Below are 22,022 nucleotides of genomic sequence, written 5' to 3'. Positions count from 1 at the left end.
TGAACATATTCTTGTGATTGTCATTATCAGTTGTTGTGAGAATCATTTAGGCATCATGACTATAGATTTAATCTCTTATGCTTGTAATCAGTAGGCAACTATGTAGGCTGTAAAAAATTGTATTAAAAGGAAAAGACTTGTAAAACTGCTTGCTTATGAAATCCGAAATCACATAGAGATCCTTCCTATAGGATTCTGCAAACTTATTAAAATCGGGAACTGTCAAAATGAATCAGTTTGCATGCGTTTGTTGTTTTAGTGCGGAGGCTAACTTGAGCCCTTATTTGCTTATACATGAAAGTCCAAATTATTTTGCATGTCGTCTAGTCTTTTCTCCTTTTGAGCAACCTAAGTTAAAGTCTAGAACCACTCCGAGATAGAGGTCCAAATGCCTCCTGGACCATAGGCATGGGACGGGTAATGCACGCATAGGGCATGCTTTAGAATGAACTAGTGCGCTTTAGGTAAACAAATTAAAGATAGTAATCGGGTAGCAGAAGATGATAGTCTGTGCCCGCTGAATAATACGAGTAAATCCCCACCTCGAGGGAGTTACGAAGTATTATTTATGTTGCACGGGGTGATCTTTTAGGCTAAAACACTTAGGACCCCCTACCCCCACCTTTGTGTAAAAGTCAATCATTTTTATTTGCCCAATTTTTGTCTCTTCTCCCTATTTAGACTAATTCATATAATTCGTGTTTGGCCGGGACCCACCGTTGTGGACCTCGAGGAGTGCCTAACACCTTCTCCTCGAGGTAATTTGAGCCCTTACCCGATCTTTGGTGACGCAACTGGTTAATCCAGAGTTATATGCAAATAGGTGCCCTAACGCACCTTGACACGTTAGGTGGCGACTCTCTGTTTTAATACCCCTTCCTTTAAAAGAAGTTTTCATGTGTCGAAGCCCGATTTCTCGAGAAAAAAAGGGGCGCGACAACATGGCAACTCTGCTGGGGAAACTTTTAGGCTCTTACCATAAAGAACTTGGTTTATATGAATTTGTCTTCTTTGATGAATGTGTTTCCTTGTTCTTTATCATTACATGAATATCCCGCTCCCGTTTCCCTTTTATTGCTACATGTACATCCTTTTCCCTATTTTTCCTTTATGTGAATTCATATTAATATGCAAATCTTTGCCTAATTTGGTTACAATATGCATTTCCCCTTTATTTTCCAGTTATGTTCACTTGCTCCGAATCCCTTTTTTAAAATTTTGCTATATCATGTCTTTCCCCATCCCTACCCTTTTGTTTGCTTTATTGCAATTCTTTCACATTGCGCGAACTAACTTCTTCCTTGTTTTCCTTTCTTTTTATGTCTTTACGCTCCATTTAATACTGTGTTTATTGTCTTTATCATGCAAAATACTTGACAAAGTGTTGTTTTATCTTTAGATAAAGCATGATCCACATCATATTCCACTCGTGCATAACTAATACCATAGCGGTGCTTGATGAGTGTGCGCGCTCTTCCTAAATCACCCTTTTAAATTTGAAAAGGCTTATTTGCGGTAAAACTAGAGGATCAACGGTGTAATCCACGGTTCCATGCCTTCCCCTCTCAAGTTGTCTACTTGAGGGTACCGGTCTAGACTCTTCTAGAAACTCCCAGTCTTATATTAACTGTGCATGCATCATGTCTAAACATAGTATGGATTAGAACGCTGTCCGCGTAATAACTCTTTAAGGCAAGCCTTTTCCAAAGACCACCGGGATTTCCTTAAATCCCAATGGGTACGATCATGATACGTGCATTATTTGGAGAAAACGTGCCGATATGCTAATCATTAATGTGTAAATAGTCGAATCCGGAGGGGAAAAGGACTAACTTTATTTATTTTGCAGAAATGAGGCTCGAGGTCCCCAGGTTCGGCATGGTTTGAAGTATCCCACCCTTATTGCTAGATTGGTGGGAAAATCTCTCGCCAAGTGACAAAAACCATGTGAAAAGAGCTCTCGGGAATTTACCTTCTTTGCTAGACATTTAATCAAACAATATACTAATTGAGGCCGCTGCTATTTCTGGGATGAGAAGAGGGCTGTTTTCCGTTTCGGTGACATAGAAATGACTCCCCTTCTAGAGGAAATAGGAGGCTTTGCTGGGCTTTCCTGGGATAGCCCTGGTCTGTTGGTACCGAAAAATCGCACTTCTTGGGATTTTCTAAAAATGATGGGTTTTAGAAGGGATGATGAGTTAGTCTGCCTGAAGAAGTATTACATACCATTCGACTTCCTTTACGAGTGTTATGGGCACAGCAAGTCCTACCGTCTTTATCATGATGAATTTGCTATCACCTCTCTAGGTTGGACTCATCGCCGGGTTTTTGTGTTCATTGTTTATTTTCTGGGGATGCTGGTATTCCCAATACAAGGACAAAGGATTCACACTAGCTTAGCTGTGGTTACTAAGACCCTAATGGAAGGAATTGAGGGACAAACTTACACTATTGTCCCAATGATCGTAGCAGAGATATACCGAGCCTTGGGCAGTTGCAAGAAAGGGTATAGGCATTTTGAGGGTTGTAATCTGTTACTGCAAATATGGCTGTTGGAACATCTTCAAAGGGGACAATACTGTCAAGAATTTCCACGGCGACCATGGAATGACCACATAGCTTTTCACCATCCGAAAAGAATGACTTTTATCCTAGATAAGTTTGCACAACCAGGAAACGCTATGGGCCGGGTACACTTCTTTAGCAATTTGACTGACGACAAGGTCCATTGGATGTTCGAGTGGTTCCCTACTAGATAATTCATCATCAGGTCAAGAGAAGTTCCTCATCTAGTGCTAATCGGATTATGGGGTATCTATCCTTATACTCCTATCAGAGTCATGAGGCAAGCTGGGAGAAAACAGGTTAGACCATGAGTTTCCAAAATGGTTCATTACAAAGAAGATTTCCAAGGGAATATCATTCCATTAATGTTCGAGGCACAACACATGTGGCATCAAAAGATTATTGTGGATAAAGATACCATAGAGCCAGACATGTATCATGCCGACCATGTGTACTTCTACACATCATGGTTGGTCGATGACATAGCAGGAGAGGTCAAGCCAGGCATCGAATTTCATGGATCGGTTAAGGTTTAACATAGAAAACACACCAGACGTTTTCTACATCCAAAATCTCAAGAAGAAGCCAACGGAAACTTTCCGCGAGTATGCTACTCGGTGGAGGTCTGAAGCTGCAAAAGTAAGGCCATCGCTGGAAGAAGAACATATGAATAAGTTCTTTGTCAGAGCTCAGGATCCGCAATACTATGAAAGATTGATGGTTATTGAAAACCATAAATTTTATGATATCATCAAGTTGGGAGAGAGAATAGAAGAAGGGATCAAAAGCGGAATGGTGACAAATTTTGAAGCACTCCAAGCCACAAATAAGGCCCTGTAGTTAGGAGGTATCTCCAAGAATAAAGAAGTAGGTGCAGTAATGGTAGCCCAAGGTCCGAAGTCTCCTTTCACAAACCAAAAACCTCCACCCACATATCATCCTGCACCTCCCAGATACCGACAACCTGCCACCACTTACCATACCTATAACACCGAGCCCACATACTACCACTCACCACCAACCTGCCAAAACCACCAAAAACCGAGACCAAATTTTGACCGCAGACCACCCAGACAATACACCTCAATTGCTGAACCTATAGACTAACTGTACGAGAGACTGAAGGTTGTAGGTTATATCACTCCCATTCCCGTTGTCGCCATGGAAAATTCCTCTCAATGGATCAATCCAAATAAGACATGTGCCTATCATTTAGGCATGAAAGGTCATACTATTGATGAGTGTCGTACTTTGAAGGATAAGACTCAGATATTAATTGACACCAAAGTCATACAGGCAAAGGAGGCTGCGCCCAATGTCCGTAACAATTCTCTCGCGGATCACAGGGGCGGAGGGGTAAACATGATAGAGACCGATGAAGAATGGGACTCAGAGGGCTCAGTTGGAATCATTCGAGAAGGGGATAATCCTGAAACATCTTCAGTCACTCTCACACCTATCATGGTACAAACTCAGGCACCAATTGAAGTTGAGGTAGCCGCACCAACTCTGTTTGAGGTTGAAGTAACAACACCCTTCACCGTGATGGTAGCACCTACACCGTCTTATAAGTCTAATGATATACCATAGGATTAAGTTGCAGAAGCAAAAGGAAAGGAAAGGGGAAAATGGAAAAAACTGGTACAACATAAGGTATGACCAGAATTGGTAGGGTTTAAACGCTCGAGAATTTGGGGGGAACAAGTAAAGAAGCTGCTTCCAGGCACCCCATCGTTGAAACCGGCCCGGATGATCTTTGGAGAAAGGTGCAAGTAAGGGAGTATTCTGTGGTTGATCATTTGAACAAAACCCCTGCTCAAATATCCATTCTATCACTACTACAGAATTCTGAGGCACAAAGGAATGCGTTGATGAAAGTGTTGAATGAGACTTATGTACCCAACAACATTACCAGTGGAGAGATGGACAATATGATAGGACAAGTGTTGGAAAGCCACAAGATCACTTTTCATGAAGATGTGCTACCACCAGAAGGACTAGGTAACAACAGGGCATTACATATCACAGTGCAGTTTGAGGATAAGTTCATTGCCAGAGTCCTGATAGATGGGGGTTCGAGTCATAACATATGTCCACTAGCTACTCTGAAAAGATTGGGTAAAGGCCTGCACGAGATACTAGCAGGAAGTATGAATATGAAAGCTCTCAAACGGCCACAATTGGGGAAACCAACCTCAGCCTACAGATGGGCCCAACCTGGTTTGATGTTTAATTTCAAGTGTTGGACATATCTGCTACCTACAACCTATTGTTGGGACGACCTTGGATACATGCCGCTGGGGCCGTAACTTCTACTCTATATCAGGTCGTGAAGTTTGAGTGGAACAATCAGGAAGTGATGATCCATAGAGACAGAAGTAATCCCATTTACACCAGTAAAACTGTTCCGGTCATCGAGAATATAAGGAAGTTGGGTGAAGAAACATACCATCGCATCGAGCGCGTCAACGCAATTGAAAAGGACAAATGGTGGAGCAGTAAGATAGAAGGCATATTAGCATGTATAGGGTATGAGCCTGGCAAAGGTCTCGGTAAGAATCTCCAGGGGATCACCAAACCAATACAGCTAAAGCGTCACGTCACAACTTTTGGGCTTGGGTATGAATACAGCTGGCATGAGTATCAGAATTGGTCGCCACCATGGTGTGGTCCTTATTACCCTCTAGAGCAACCAGTACCATATTTGAGCCAGTCATATCACCAAGCTGACATGATGTGGGAGTTCGAAGAAGATGAAGTTCTAGCCGGTATAAGGAATCTGTTTCTGGATAATGAAGACATGGATTCCAGTGCGATAGTTGGGGGGAGGAGGAAGGCCTCATTATTCAGACCGTGGAGAAGGGAGCTATTCTCAAGAACTGGACTGCTACACCATCAAGGGCCCATCGAGTTCCTGGGTAGCCTGGCAATTGGCATCATTTATTTAAAAGCAATTTTTATGAGAATTTAAGACATTTTCAGTATTTTGTTTTAAACATGTTTTGGTTTGAAATAATTGCTCGGGTCATCGAGCCATATCAGTTTGACGTTTTCAAGATTTATCTAAATGCATTGTTATTTTTAGTATTTATTATTATTCTTTACGTTTTTTCTCTACAGCATTATTATTACCTATCCCGATGAACTTACATTTTGTGACATGTAATGAGACAACGGAACATAAGGATAATGATTCAGAGGATCTGGAAGAGGATATAATACATGAGGATATTGTCAGAGAAGTGGAAAACTTTGAAAATATGCCTTAAGTCCAATTTGGATGAGACTGAAATAGTTAATCTAGGAGACTCCAAAACAGTCAAGGAAACACGTGTAAGCATTCACCTGTCACCATCAGAGAATGAAGAATACACTCGTTTCCTAAAGGAATATGAGGATATCTTTGCATGGTCCTATGATGATATGACCTGTTTGAGCACGTCCATAGTGGCTCATAAACTACCTACCAACCTAATGTGTCCGCCAGTAAAGCAGAAGCTCAGAAAGTTCAAGCCAGATATTAGTTTGAAAATCAAAGAAGAAGTCACCAAGCAGATCAAAGCTAAGGTTCTCAGAGTGGTTGAATATCCAACTTGGTTGGCTAACATCGTGCCAGTTCCGAAGAAGGATGGGAAAGTTAGAGTATGCGTCGATTATCGGCACCTAAACAAAGAAAGTCCCAAAGATGATTTCCCATTACCCAACATACACATACTGATCGACAACTGCACCAAGCATGAATTCCAATCCTTTGTAGTTTTCTTCGCGGGATGTCATCTGATCTGGATGGATGAAGAGGATGCCGAAAAGACAGCTTTTATCACACCATGGGGGGTGTACTGCTATTAAATGATGCCGTTTGGTCTGAAGAATGTTGAGGCTACTTATATGAGGGCACGACAAATATTTTCCACGACATGATACATAAAGAGATAAAGGTATATGTGGATGACGTCGTCATCAAATGCAAGAAAAGTACAGATCATATAGCAGACTTGAGGAAATTCTTTGATCAGCTTCGGAGGTACAATTTGAAATTGAATCCCGCAAAATGTGCCTTCGGGGTCCCCGCAGGAAAATTATTAGGATCCATCGTCAGCCGCCGAGGAATTGAGCTAGACCCATCAAAGGTCAAGGCTATCCAGGATTTTCCACCTCCAAAGAACAAGAAAGACGTGATGAGCTTCTTGGGACATCTTAATTACATCAGCCGCTTCATAGCACAATCAACCGTGATCTGTGAGCCGATTTGCAAAATGTTAAAGAAGCATACCGCAACCAATTGGACTAAAGACTGCCAAAATTTTTTTGACATAATCAAAGAATACTTGTCCACACCGCCAGTCCCAGTCCTGCCAGAACCTGGTAGACCACTGCTACTCTATCTCTCGTATTAGATGGGGTTTTTGGTTGTGTATTGGGACAACACGATGGGAAGGAAAGAACAGACCATATACTATCTGAGTAACAAGTTCACACCCTACGAAACATAGTATTCTTTGTTGGAATGCACTTGCTGTGCTTTGACCTAGATAGCCCAGAAATTGAGGCACTACTTCTGTGCCTATACGACATATCTCATATCAAGAATGGATCCTCTGAAGTACATCTTCCAGAAACCCATGCCTACATGGAAGCTGTCAAGGGACAGGCATTAGAGGATCATCTTGCGGAAAATCTTGTAGGAGGAGAATACTAACCACTAAAAACCTATTTTCCTTATGAAGAAGTATCATTCGTAGGATAAGATATCGCCGAAGCCTACGACGGGTGTAGAATGTTTTTTGATGCAGCCGCAAACTTCAAAGGAGTGGGTATTGGAGCCGTTTTGGTGTGAGAAACTTGTCAACATTATCCGGTATCCGCAAAACTCAAATTTATGTGCACCAATAATATGGAAGAATATGAGGCTTGCATACTGGAGCTCAATTTGGCCGTTGACATGAATATCCAGGAATTACTAGTAATTGGTGATTCAAATCTTCTGGTACATCAGGTGCAGGAAGAATGGGCTAGAAAGAATACCAACATATTACCATATCTATATCATGTGCAAGAGATGATGATGAGGTTTACAAAGATAGAGTTTAGACATGTCCCGAGAATCCAGAATGAGTTCGCAGATGCATTAGCCACTTTGTCCTCCATGATACAACATCCAGATAAGAATTTCATCGACCCCATTCCGGTAAGGATTCATAATCAGCCAGCTTACTGCGCTCATGTTGAAGAAGAAGCAGACGGGAATCCATGGTTCCATGATATCAAGGAGTACTTGGCAAAAAGAGAGTACCCGGAGCATGCAAACCATAATAAAAAACACATGCTCCGAAGATTGTCCAACCATTTCTTCCAAAGTGGAGTAATTGTGTACAGAAAGACTCCAGACTTAGGATTATTACGGTGTGTTGACGCCAAGGAAGCTTCCAAACTGCTCGAAGAGATACACTCTGGAACTTGCGGACCACACATGAATGGTTTCGTTTTAGCCAAGAAGATACTGAGGGCAGGTTATTTTTGGATAACTATGGAGACATACTACATCAGGTATGTCCATAAATGTCATCAGTGCCAAATACACGTAGATATGATACATGTGCCGCCAAATGAACTCAATGCAACAAGTGCACCTTGGCCTTTTGCCGCTTGGGGAATGGACGTTATTGGACCAACCGAGCCCGCCGCTTCAAACGGGCACAGGTTCATTTTTGTGGCCATAGACTACTTAACAAAATGGGTCAAAGCTGCATCGTACAAAGCTGTAACCAAGAAAGTCGTGGCAGATTTTGTCAGAGATCATATTGTTTGCCGATTCGGGGTTCCAGAGTCCATCATCACCGACAACGCCACCAATCTCAACATTGACCTAATGAATGCTATGTGTGAGACCCTCAAAATAAAGCACAAGAATTCCACAGCATACAGGCCTCTGATAAGGTCGCAATGTCTCTGATAATGTCACAGTTACTGGTTCATCTAATTTATTTAATATTACTTTGTTTTAAATAACTATGCACACATAATTTTTGGAAAGCTTTATTTTTAGGCAGATGCTAACCATGGTAACTCGAGCAGGATTTCAATACAGAACAAAGCAAAGCAAGAAGGAGGAAGTACAAACCGACCTCCCCATAAAACTCACAATTTTCCTTTGGATATAGGAACAAGGAATAGCCGCGAGTACGTACGCACCTTAGAATCACTATCTTCATAACAACAAAGCTACAAAACGCAAACATATCTCTAGCTAAGAAATACTCTGCTATCACTTATTATCTATTCATTGAGTGAGACTAAGCAATGTCTCCATTTTGCATGAGGCTAAGATCTGCCTCCTTAATTGCTCAAGGCTAAGCTCTGCCTTTCCTATTGCACGAGACTAAGCATAGTCTCCCATCTTGCATGAGGCTAAGCCCTGCCTCCTCAATTGCACAAGGCTAAGCTCTGCCTTTCCTATTGCATGAGACTAAGCATTATCTCCATTTTTCATGAGGCTAAGCTCTGACTCCTTAATTGCACAAGGCTAAGCTATGCCTTTCCTATTGCATGTGACTAAGCATTGTCTCCCATCTTGCATGAGGCTGAGCCCTGTCTCCATAATTGCATAAGGCTAAGCTCTACCTTTCCTATTGCACGAGACTAAGCATTGTCTCCATTTTGCATGAGGCTAAGCCTTGCCTCCTTAATTGCATAAAGCTAAGCTCTGCCTTCCCAATGCACGAGACTAAGCATTGTCTCCAAGCTTGCACGAGATTAAGCATTGTCTCCCATCTTGCATGAGGCTAAGCCCTGCCTCCTTGATTGCATAAGGCTAAGTTCTGCCTTCCCAATGCACGAGACTAAGCATTGTCTCCAATCCTGCATGAGACTAAGCATTGTCTCCAACCTTGCACAAGACTAAGCATTGTCTCCAATCTTGCACAAGACTAAGCTTTGTCTCTCCTTGCATAACCACAAATGCTGCGCTGTCCAAAACCTTGCATTATTCTCTTCTCTAGCGGCTAAGCTATTCCTCTGGTTCTACACAAGACTAAGCTATGTCTTGTTTCATCTCAAGCATCATGTCTTTGCATCTCATGGGCTAAAGCATAGCCAAATTTTTGAAGACGTCAAGTCCGAAAGCATCATCCTCATAGCCGGAAGACACCATGCCATGGCCTGAGGATCTCTCAATATCGCACACCATTATTCAAAGGCATCATAGTTCGGAGGCACCATCTTCATAGCTCGAGAACATCATTTCATGGCTTGCGAATCCCATCACGGTCTAAGGACATCATCCTCACCGTCCAAAGACGATCTCCATAGTCCAGAGGGAATTTGCATCATGCTTAAATTTATGCAAAAATCTATATGTATTTGTATGCATCGTATTTTGAGTTTGCAGGTGATCCAAGAAATAACCGTTCTCTTAACTGGAGCAATCTTCGCTCCGGTTTCCATTCAACGTTCATGTCCAACAACTAACCACCGTCTGTTACCCATTTCCATCTGATAACCATTCAAATATCCCTAACCACTCCCAGATACATCCGTTACAATCTCGATATTGTCCTATCTAGAATATCTTGTTCATTCTTACAATAACTCCATCTGTTTATTCCACCGTTGGATCCAGGACTACATATGGTCTCATTCCTGTAAAACCATGGATATGTAGGTAGCTCAGAAACCAGGGTTCAGCCTATGTTTTTCAAAATCACCTCATTCGGTCAAAATCGGTCATCATTTCTTTACCCGACAACTCTTTCATCCTTCCCGGGTAAAGAGGGGCAGCTGCTGATACCCGATTTCCCCCTCATATTTTCATATATATATATATATATATATATATATATATATATATATATACACGCTCTCAAAATATTACGTATGCATCATCATTTATAAGCATATACAAGCATTTTTCATAATTTCTTTTTTAATAATTTTTAAAGGCTCTAAATCAATTTATTTTTGTGTTTTATTATATCAATATCCAATTATTACCCTACAAATTATTTTTATGATGATTTAATAATCTAAACTTATCATTTATACCAATATGAGGTTTTACATATTTTCAGTGCATTTATCGTACTTACATTTGCATTTTTAGGGTCAAATTGCACATTTTGCAAAATTAGCCCATATGCACGTATAATTACTTTATTTATGCAGAAAGTAATTTTTTATATTTTTATAATATTAAGAAATTATTTTAAATAATCTTAGTGGACAAATGATATTTGTTTATATTTATTAATTACTTTTATAAATTATTTACTTATTAAACATTGGGTATTTAAAATCTGGCCCAAACTTTACCTTAATTTCGGACCTAAACTACCCGATCCCAGCCCAATTACCCCCGGACCAAGACCAATTAACCCAACCCGATACCCGGTCGCGACCCGTTTAACCACCCGACCCAAAACCCTTTTAAATCGTGGTCGTTGATCTCTGAGATCAACGATCCACATTACACCCTCCTTTTTAATTATACCCAAACCCCCTAACCCTAAATCATTCTTCACCGCCCGCCGCCCTTGAATCCTCTCATCTCTCATCTCTCAAACCCTAGCCGGCATTTCCCCAATTTTATTTCTTAATCCCACCGGACATGGGATTACATAGCTGTTTGTTGCCATATTCTACTTCCCCCCTGGTAATGGACCCTTCTATATACCGTTTGCCTAAACATGGCAAGTGGATCTCATCAACTTCGAACCAAAGCTGGTTCAGTTCCTTGACCTTTTCCGTCTATGTTCATTCTTGTTCTTTTATGGTATAAATCTCTGTGTATTTCTGTGATTTCTACTCACCCTAAAATTAGGGTTTTAGATTCTTTTAAATCGAACCAAGTCAGGTTCGATTCTTTGATTTTAAAAGGTATTTCTGTCTATGTTCATCTTATTCTATGCAGCATGTGATTTTTACCTTTTATTTATTTTAGATTTCTGCCGATTTCCGTACTTTACCTAAAATTAGGGTTTTGAAATGTTCTCTTTTCCTTACTAATTTTGATTTCTTTCCTTTCTTGTGTTTGATTGATGATTTTCCTTGTTTGGATGTTAATTTCTACTACTACATAAACCCCTCCCCATTCTCCTTTGAGAGAGGCTTGAATCGTTAATGTTTACTTAAAAAAAACTGAATTTATCGCTCTTTGTTTTCTAAATACTCTTATTCTATATTCTAGTTCCTGGCCGGCTGAAAGCCAAGGCCAGCAATTCTGGGTTCTTGCGACTGTGGACTTTGTTCTTTCTTGGTTTTCGCTTAACTGGTGAGTTGCTGAACTTTTGTCACTTCATTCCTATTTACCTGTCATTTGCATATGTTTTCGCTTTTGAAGATTGTAGTTTAATGTATTTTCTGGGCTATTCCTGTATGAAATCCTGATTGCTTTACTTTAATTTTTGGTCTCTCTAATATTCACTTCATTATGTTGGTAATATGAAATATGCCTAAGCTTAATTCGAGTAATCAAGATTTTCTTAATTTCGTTTAGCCAATGTGTTACTGCTTGACATCTCTTTAGTGTTTAATCCTGCTTAAGGTTGTCCATTCTGTTATTCGAATATGCTCCATATGCATAATTTTAACTTCCTTTAGATTAACTGGTCTATTAGGTCACATTTGAATGCTTACAGTTACTGAATGGCATGCATTTATCTTCCCTTTCTGTTCTGAATATCTATAATGGCAATCTTTAATAAGTAGTATGTTTTAATTCTGTGTCAAGATCCTGTTCTATCAATCTTGACTAGTTCTCAGTTAATATACCCCTTAGCATGTTTTGGCTCACTTGATCAACCAGTATGTTGTCATAATTTGTGCTTCCCTACTATGTCTAAATGATGTTCTGCTACCTGATGTGAAGTGAACATGCCTATCTTGTGACACTAGTGTATGGACTTAACATAATTTGGACCGTTTTCCTGTTATGAGTCTATGTACTCCGATCCTGCAAACCTGTTTATTAATGTGTAACTACTTATGCACTAGGTGTTGAACCTGTTCTTCTAAATCTTGCTAAAGGTGTTCTTAAAACCTAGAGCATGTTTGATTATTTGCTTTATGTGCCCAACTTGACTATTTTTGTACCCTTCAGTTATGTCCCTCAGCTATTGTCCACTCTCCCTTATTATCATTTATGTTATTCTGAACTCCTTATTCCTAGCCGGCTGAAAGCCAAGGCTATCAAGGCTCTTGCCACTCACCTTCCTAGTGTGAACACTGCTCAGGGTTCATTTGAGACCCTTGTGAACTCTGACACACTAGGATTTGGTCCCTAATCTTTCTTCTGAACTGTCTCTATAAACCTCCCTAGTGTAAGCACTGCCCTGGGTTCTTGAAGCCCTTGGGAACTCTGACACGTTAGTGCCTTGGTTCTCTATGCTCAACTCTATTTTGTGCCCACTGGGTGAATCACTCAATTCCTGACTGCCTTATGTCCATGAAGATGTAATTTTGGGCTGTTATGAATTAGGAGAATGAAGGCCCGGCCTGGCCAGGTGTATTTTTGGGCCTGCTGTAGGCTCCCTATAGCTATTCTACTTTGTAATTTATTCTATTCATTCTAGGTCTGTAATAATTCTTTTAATGACATTTTGGGGTATTAGTAAAAGTGGGAAAGGGGTTTTATCTTACACTTGCATTAAAACTGGTAGAAATCCTGCCTATAGGTTTGTTACTTAGCTAAAATGTGTTATTATACTCAAACATGTTCAGTTGTCATGTGTTAGAAATCATGCCTATAGGTATTCAATTTTTCTCAAAACGTGTCACTTTTCAGTTATTATAGAAATCTTGCCTATAGGTATCCTATTATGCTCAAACATGTTCTATTATTATGTGTTAGCAATCTTTCCTATAGTTTCTTCATTTGGTTCAAATGTGTTCTACTTCTGCTTGTTAGAAACCATGCCTATAGGATATTGAATGATGAATGTCTCAATGTGCGCATAAGACTCTGTTTACATACGTCTTAATCTACAGATTTAGATTCCATTCCTATAGGATCTAAAAATTAGTTTTAATTATAGAAATCATGTCTATCGGGCCTGAATCAGTCTTAATTACCGCCTTGCTCGTTTCTTAAACACTGTGCTAATCATCACTATTAGATACCATGCCTATAGGACTTGATTAAGCAGTTCTGAACATATTCTTTTGATTGTCATTGTCAGTTGCTGCGAGAATCACTGAGGCATCATGACTATAGATTTAATCTCTTATGCTTGTAATCAGTAGGCAACTATGTAGGCTATAAAAAATTGTATTAAAAGGAAAAGACTTGTAAAACTGCTTGCTTATGAAATCCGAAATCACATAGAGATCCTGCCTATAGGATTCTGCAAACTTATTAAAATCTGCAACTGTCAAAATGAATCAGTTTGCGTGCATTTGTTGTTTAAGTGCGGAGGCTAACTTGAGCCCTTATTTGCTTATACGTGAAAGTCCAAATTGTTTTTCATGTCGTCTAGTCTTTTCTCCTTTTGAGAAACCTAAGTTAATGTCTAGAACCACTCCGAGATAGAGGTCCAAATGCCTCCTGGACCATAGGCATGGGACGGGTAGTGCACGCATATGGCACGATTTAGAATCAACTAGTGCATTTTAGGTAAACAAATTAAAGATAGTTATCGGGTAGCAGGAGATGATAGTCTGTGCCCGCTGAATAATACGAGTAACACCCCACCTCGAGGGAGTTACGAAGTATTATTTATGTTGCACGGGGTGATCCTTTAGGCTAAAAAACTTAGGACCCCCCCTCCCCCCAATTTTGTTTAAAAGTCAATCATTTTTATTTGCCTAATTTTTGTCTCTTCTACTTGTTTAGACTAATTCATATAATTCGAGTTCGGTCGGGACCCACCGTTGTGGACCTCGAGCAGTGCCTAACACCTTCTCCTCGAGGTAATTTGAGCCCTTACCCGATCTATGTTGACGTAACTGGTTAATCCAGAGTTATCTGCAAATAGGTGCCCTAACGCACCTTAATCCGTTAGGTGGTGACTCTCTCTTTTAACACCCCTTCCTTAAAAGAGTTGTCACGTGTCGAAGCCCGGTCTTGTGAGAAAAAGGGGAGTGACAATGAAGTGCGCTGACTTGGTCAGCCTGTCCACAATGACCCAAACTACATCGAATTTCCTATGAGTCTGTGGGAGTCTAACAACAAAATTCATAGTGATACGCTCCTACTTCCACTCAGGAATTTCTATCTTATCAAGCAAACCACCAGGTCTCTGATGCTCGTACTTTACCTACTGGCAATTTAGGCACCGAGCTACATATGCAACTATGTCGTTCTTCATTCTCCTCAACCAATATGGTGCCACAAGTTCTGATACATCTTGGCGGTGCCCGGATGAATAGAATACCGGGAACTGTGGGCCTCCTCAAGAATCAACACACGAAGTCCATCCATATTAGGCACACAAATACGACCCTGCATCCTCAAAACTCCATCATCTCCAACAGTAACCTGCTTGGCACCACCGTTCTGTACTGTGTCTCTAAGGATAAGTAAATGAGAGTCATCTCTGATGCGCTCAAACAAAGAATACTGACCAACTGTACAAGCTAGAACATGGTAGGCTCAGATACATCCAACCTGATGAACTGATTGGCCAGGGCCTGAACATCCAATGCAAGCGGTCTCTCGCCAATTGTAATATAAGCAAGACTACCCATACTAGCTGACTTTCTACTCAAAGCATCGGCCACCACATTGGCCTTCCCGGGATGATACAATATGGTGATATCGTAGTCTTTCAATAGCTCCAACCACCTACTCTGCCTCAAATTGAGTTCATTCTGCTTGAACAAATACTGCAAGCTCCGATGATCCGTGAATACCTCACATGGCACGCCGTAAAGGTAGTGCCTCCAAATATTCAGCGCGTGAACAATGGCTGCCAGCTCTAGATCATGAACATGGTAATTCTTTTCGTGAACCTTCAGCTGCCACGAACCATATGCAATAACCTTGCCACCCTGCATCTATACCGCACCCAGACCAATACGAGATGCGTCATAATATACTGTATAAGATCCTGAACCTGTGGGTAACACCAATACCGGTGTTGTAGTCAAAGCTGTCTTGAGCTTCTGAAAGCTCACTTCACACTCGTCTGACCACCTGAACGGGGCACCCTTCTGGGTCAACCTGGTCAACGGGGCTGCTATGGATGAAAACACCTCCACAAATCATCAGTAGTAACCTGCCAATCCCAAGAAACGACGGATCTCTGTAGCTGATGTGGGTCTAGGCCAGTTCTGAACTGCCTCAATCTTCTTAGGATCTACTTGAATACCCTCTGCCGATACAACGTGACCTAAGAAAGCAACTGACCTCAACTAAAACTCGCATTTTAAGAACTTAGCATATAACTGGCTATCTTTCAGAGTCTGAAGAACGATCCGAAGGTGCTGCTCATGCTACTATCAGCTGTAGGAGTAGATCAAGATATCATCAATAAACACAATCACAAAGGAATCCAAGTAGGGCTTGAACACTCAGTTCATCAAATCCATGAATGCTGCTGGGGCATTGGTCAGCCAAATTGACATCACTAGAAACTCATAATGCCCATATCGAGTCCGAAAAGCTGTCTCAGGAACATTAGATGCCCTAATCCTCAACTAATGGTAGCCAGATCTCAAATCAATCTTTAAAACTACCTTGGCACCCTGAAGCTGATCAAATAAATCATCAATCCTCGGCAATGGATACTTGTTCTTGATGGTGACTTTGTTCAACTGCCAATAATCTATACACATCCTAATCGATCCATCTTTCTTCTTTACAAACAATACATGTACACCCTAGGGCGAGACACTAGATCTAATGAAGCCCTTATCAAGCAAATCTTGCAATTGTTCTTTCAATTCTTTCAACTATGGCGGGACCATACGGTATGGCGGAATTGAAATGGGCTGAGTGCCCGGCGCTAAATCAATGCAGCAATCAATATCCCTGTCGGGTGGCATCCCGGCAGGTCTGCAGGAAACACCTCTGGAAACTCACGAACAACTGGCACTGAATCCATGGGAAGAACCTCTGCACTAGAATCATGGACATAAGCCAAATAAGCTAGACACCCCTTCTCGACTATATGCCGAGTCTTCACATAAGAAATAATCCTACTGGAAGAATGACCCAAAGTCCCTTTTCACTCGAATAGAGGCAACCCCTACAAGGCTAAGGTTACTGTCTTGGTATGACAATCTAATACAGCATGATAAGGTGACATCCAATCCATACCCAGTATGACATCAAAATTAACCATATTGAGAAGTAGAAGATCTATACGAGTCTCAAAACTCCCGATGGTGACCACGCACGAACGATAAACACGATCTACCATAATAGCATCCCCCACTGGCGTGGACACATACACAGGAGCACTCAAAGAATCACGGGGCACAACCAAATATGAAGTAAAATAGGATGACATATAGGAGTAAGTAGACCCCGGATCAAATAGAACTGAAGCATTTTTACTGCAAACTGAAATAGTACCTGTGATAACAACGTCAGATGACTCAGCTACAGGCCTGGCTGGGAAAGCATAACACCGGGGCTGGGCCCCACCACTCTAAACTACATCCCTGGGACAACCTCTAACTGGCTGGTCTCTACCTCTAACGGCCTGGCCTACACCTCCAATAGTCTGGCCCCTACCTCAAGCTGTCTGACCCCTGCGTCTGGCTGGCTGAGCAGGTGGTGCAGCAACTGGTGCCAGAATCATGGCACGAGAACTATGATGCTGTGAGCTGCCCGTTGCCCGAGGGCAAAATCTAGCAATATGCCTCGGATCACCACAAGTAAAACATAACCTCGGCTGCTGTGACTGTTGACCCTAAAACTGACCCTGTCGACCTGAATAACCACCCTGATAACTCTGAAGTAGAGGTGCACTAATAGAAGTTGATGGTGCATCGTAGGCTAGCTGGTCGGAATAATGCATCTGAGGGCCACGACCACCTGAGGCACTGTGGGATGCCTGGAGTGCTGAATGAAACGGCTTGGGAGGATGCCCCCTACCAAAAGTACCCCTGCCTCTAGACAAGGCACCGCTGAACTCACCGGAATAATGAGGTTTCTTGTCAGACCCTTGACCTCCCTGAGTAAGAACCATCTCGACTCGTCTGGCGACATTAGCAGTTGCCTGAAAAGAAATCTCACTCCCTGTCTCCTTAGCCATATGCAATCTGATAGGCTGAGCAAGTCCATCAATAAACCTCCTCACCCTCTCTCTCTCTTGGTGGCAAGCAGAAGAATAGCATGACGGGCCAAATCCACAAAACGAGTCTCGTACTGAGTAACAGTCGTACTGCCCTGCTCGAGACGCTCAAACTGGCGGTGATGCTTCTCTCTCAATGTGATAGGCAGAAACTTCTCTATGAAGAGTTGAGAGAACTGGTCCCAAGTAAGAACAGGCAACTCAGCTACTCTGGTCAACAAATAATCTCTCCACCACTTCTTGGTGGAACCAGTCATCTGAAATGCAGCAAAATCGACCCCATTGGTCTCCACTATACCCATGTTCCGTATAATCTCGTGACAACTGTCAAGATATTCCTAGGTATTCTCTAAAGTAGCACCACCGAAATGAACCGGGAAGAGCTTGGTAAACCTGTCCAATCTCCACAAAGCCTCAGAAGACATAGTTGACCCATCACCAGTCTGCGCCGCAATAACCGGCTGAACTACTCCAACTGGCTGAGCTTCCGGAGCCTGATACTGGGGAGTTATCAGCTCCGGAGCAGGAGTAGTGGGAGTCTAGGCTCCTCTTCCAGCCTGAGAGACTGCTGGTGCTATGGGAAATATGCCAGTCTGGGCCACACTCTCCATAAGGCCTACCAAATGGACCAAAGCATCCTGAAGTACTAGGGTGGCAATGAATCCCTCTGGAACCTGAGCTAGCCCGGCAGGAACAGTCTGGGCTGGAACCTCCTCGTCAAGATCTTTCTGAGACTCCACTGCTGGGGCTGCTGCTCGGGCTCTAGGCTGAGCCCTGCCCCTGCCTCGGCCTCTGGCACGACGTCGGCCTCGACCCCTGCCCCACGTATGAGGTGCCATTGGAGGCTCTGGCTGCTGCTCAGTTGAGGAAGTGGTACGTGTTCTCACCATCTGCGAGAGAATAAGAGTAGAAGAGTTCACTCAGTATTGAGAAAGCAAAATTGCACGACAAAGAAGAATATAAGTGAAACTTGTTCCTAAACTTCATAGCCTCTGGAAGATAAGCACAGACGTCTCCGTACCGATCCTCCAGTCTCTACTAAGCTTGCTCGTGACTCGTGAGACCTATGTAACCTAGTGCTCTGAAACCAATTTGTCACGACCCGGAATTCCCACAGACGGGACCGTGATGGCGCCTAACATTTCACTTGCTAGGCAAGCCAATGTTAGATAATCATTAAACCAATTCCTTATTTCTATTCAGTAAATAACAATAATTAACTAAGATGGAATATGATAAGTGCGGAATAATATAAAAATAATGTATTAATTACTACCACTCGGATTTAGAGTTACAATTCACGAGCATTCTAAGATTTACTACAAGTAATAGTATCAAAGGAATACAACTATTTGAATGAAAGAAACAGTAAAACAGAAGGATAGACGGGGACTTCAAGGTCTATGAACGCAGACATATCTACCTTGAGTCTCCGGATAGCGGGTCCCACAGCTAAAATTCTCGATCAACCCAAGCCGGTACCAAAATCTGTACAGAAAGTGTAGAGTGCAGTATCAGTACAACTGACCCCATGTACTGGTAAGAGTCGATCCTAACCTCGACGAAGTAGTGACGAGGCTAAGGTAAGGCACCTACAAATCAACCTGTACAATTTAACAGTGTATATACAAATAACAGAAATAAAGAGCTAGACAACAATTATCCGAAGGGGGAAACATGCTGAGGGAAATATGAGATAATGAATTACAGCAGAATAATAACTGGTACAACCAATATACTATGAATCAATAGAAACAAGGAATGCAGTACTCGTCACCTCACATATATGCCGCTCACATGAATTTCACATAGTAAATAGTCTAAGGTTCCTAATTCCCTCAAGTCAGGGTTAGACACAACACTTACCTTGTTCCGAAGGCCACTTAATTCTCAATCACAACTTTTCCTCTAGAATTCACCTCCAAATCACTCGTATCTATTAAAAAATGACTCAATAATATCAAATATTGCTAAAGGAATCAATTATATTGCATAAATTAAATTTCCCAAATTTTCCTCCACAAAAGTCAAAAAATCGACCCCGGGCCCGCTTATGTAATTGGTTTTGGAATCCAACCTCAAATTGAGGTCTAAATCCCAAAATTTCCGAAATCCCTAGGTTCTACCCTAACCCCTAATTCTACCATGAAAATTCCGGATTTTAGGTTGATAATTCATGAAATGTAATGGGTAATTGAAAGAAAATGGTTTAGAATCACTTACAAACACTTTGGGGAAGAAATGACTCTTGCAAAATCGCCTCTCACCGTTTGGTTTTTGAAAAAAATAATTTTTTTGGCTAAATCCCGTGTTTGGATTCTGTTAAGTGTTGGGCGACAATGTGCATCACGTTCGCGAGTCCACTGTCGCATTCGCAAAGAGCATTAGCTGCCAAGCTTTCGCGTTCGTGAGACCGGGCTTGCATTCGTAATGGTTACCTCCCTGGCCTTCGCGTTCGCAATGAAGGAACGACCCACCCTCCCCCAGGTCCCAAGTGCTTCACGTTCGCGATGAGCCGGTCGCGTTCGCGAAGGGTAATTCCCCCATCACTTCGCGTTCGCGACCAGGCCTTCGCAAATGAAGAAAGACATGCCAGAACACCTGCTGCAGCAAAAGATCAGATTTTTTAAGTCCAAAACCTCCCGTGGCCTATCCGAAACTCACCCGAGCCCTCGGGGCTCCAAACCAAACATGCACACAAGTCTAAAAGCATTATATGGACTTGCTCGCATGATCAAATCGCCAAAATAACACCTAGAACTACGAATTTACCAATAAATCAAATGAAATTTTCAAGAACACTTTAAAATTTCTATCTTCACAACCGGACGTCCGAATCACGTCAAACCAATTCTGGTTCTCACCAAATTTCACAGATAAGTCATAAATATTATAATGAACCTTTACCGGGCTCCGAAACCAAAATACAGACCCGGTACTAACAATTCCAAACATCAATCAATTCTTAAAAACAAATAATTTTTAGATTTTTTAATTTTCATCAAAAAATCATAACTCGAGCTAGGGACCTTCGAATTAGATTCTGGGCATACACCTAGGTCCCATAATTCGATATGGACCCACCGGGACCGTCAAAATACGGATCCGGGTCCGTTTACCAAAAAAGTTGACCGAAGTCAACTATAATTAATTTTTAAGGCATAAATTCTTATTTTCATCAATTTTCAACATAAAGCTTTTATGCGCTCTTAAGAGATTTCTAGGGCTTAAGAGCGCATAATCGAGCCCGGAAACTATGACTGGTTTCTCTGCCATTGTGTCACTCAGCATGCTCGCTTGATCTCATACCCCTTTAATGATGGGCTTTCAATCTTAACAGTTACCTCAACTTGTTTTCCCTGTCCTGTTTGAACCATTTTTTTTATGGCATAACTTAGATCTTCCTTAGTTAATTAGTCTATCGTGTCAATCCCAGAATCCCTACATGTGCTATTTGGTATGAACTTGCTACCTCACTGCTCTGAATCTCTGCAATGTTTGTCTTGCATGTACAATGTGTTTCAATTTGTATTAAGGCAATTCTCTATTATCTTGCTTCTGTGCCAATATGTTCCCCAACATGTCTATGGTTCATCTGATATCCTATTCTTTCAGTGATTATTTTTCTTGTCACAATGTGCATCCCCCATCATGTTTAAATACTGGTTAGCATGACACTAGGATGTGTTTAGCATCATCTCTTAGGTTTTAACTTGGTTGTATTGTGCATCTGTGACTGCAAACTTGTTTCTCCCCTGACCCTTCCCACATGTGGTTTTGTGATAAGTTGTGCTCCCTATCATGTCTCAATGCAGCCCTGTTTCCTGATGAGAGTTAACATGTCTATCTTCTTTGTGCTAAGATATATACTTAACCTAAATTGGACTTCTTAGGTCTCAACCGGTTTGTGTTAACTTTTGTCAAGTTTTACAAACTTGTTCTTCCCTCTAATTTCCCCAATATGGGTTTGTTATATGCTACTTTGCTAAATGTTGAAGTTCTTCTGAACAATGTCTTGTGATCTGCTTGATTAGTTGTTTCGTATGCTCAACTTGCCTATGTCTGTTTTAAGTATAAATGTATCACCAACTTCTGTCCCTCCATCACTATCCACCTTCCTGACTTGCTACTTACGCTATTCTGAATCCTTCATTCTTAGCCGGCTGAAAGAAAAGGCTACCTAGGTTTTATTGTTGGCCTCCCTAGTGTGAGCACTGCTTGGGG

At 41.6% G+C, this 22,022-nt stretch overlaps 1 protein-coding gene across 1 annotated transcript; it reads left to right on the top strand.

Moving 5' to 3' along the window:
- Positions 1 to 8,152: 8,152 nt before the first annotated feature.
- Positions 8,153 to 12,842, top strand: LOC138894553 (uncharacterized). Its single transcript, XM_070179257.1, has 3 exons — positions 8,153 to 8,502; positions 11,747 to 11,830; positions 12,659 to 12,842. The coding sequence occupies exons 1-3, from the start codon at positions 8,153 to 8,155 to the stop codon at positions 12,840 to 12,842; spliced, it is 618 nt and encodes a 205-aa protein (XP_070035358.1).
- Positions 12,843 to 22,022: the final 9,180 nt, after the last annotated feature.

The sequence above is a fragment of the Nicotiana tomentosiformis genome, chromosome 6, assembly GCF_000390325.3.
Source record: "Nicotiana tomentosiformis chromosome 6, ASM39032v3, whole genome shotgun sequence".
Taxonomy (NCBI): domain Eukaryota; kingdom Viridiplantae; phylum Streptophyta; class Magnoliopsida; order Solanales; family Solanaceae; genus Nicotiana; species Nicotiana tomentosiformis.
Note: the sequence above shows the minus strand (reverse complement) of the source record. Positions and strands in the feature narration are given on the sequence as shown.

Excerpts from the sequence above, each read along its gene's own strand:
- LOC138894553 (XM_070179257.1), top strand. The coding sequence starts at position 8,153 with ATGATACATGTGCCGCCAAATGAACTCAATGCAACAAGTGCACCTTGG. Across the intron at positions 8,503-11,746 it reads GCATACAGGCCTCTGATAAG|TTCCTGGCCGGCTGAAAGCC; the intron begins GTCGCAATGTCT and ends TCTATATTCTAG. Across the intron at positions 11,831-12,658 it reads TCTTGGTTTTCGCTTAACTG|TTATGTCCCTCAGCTATTGT; the intron begins GTGAGTTGCTGA and ends TGTACCCTTCAG.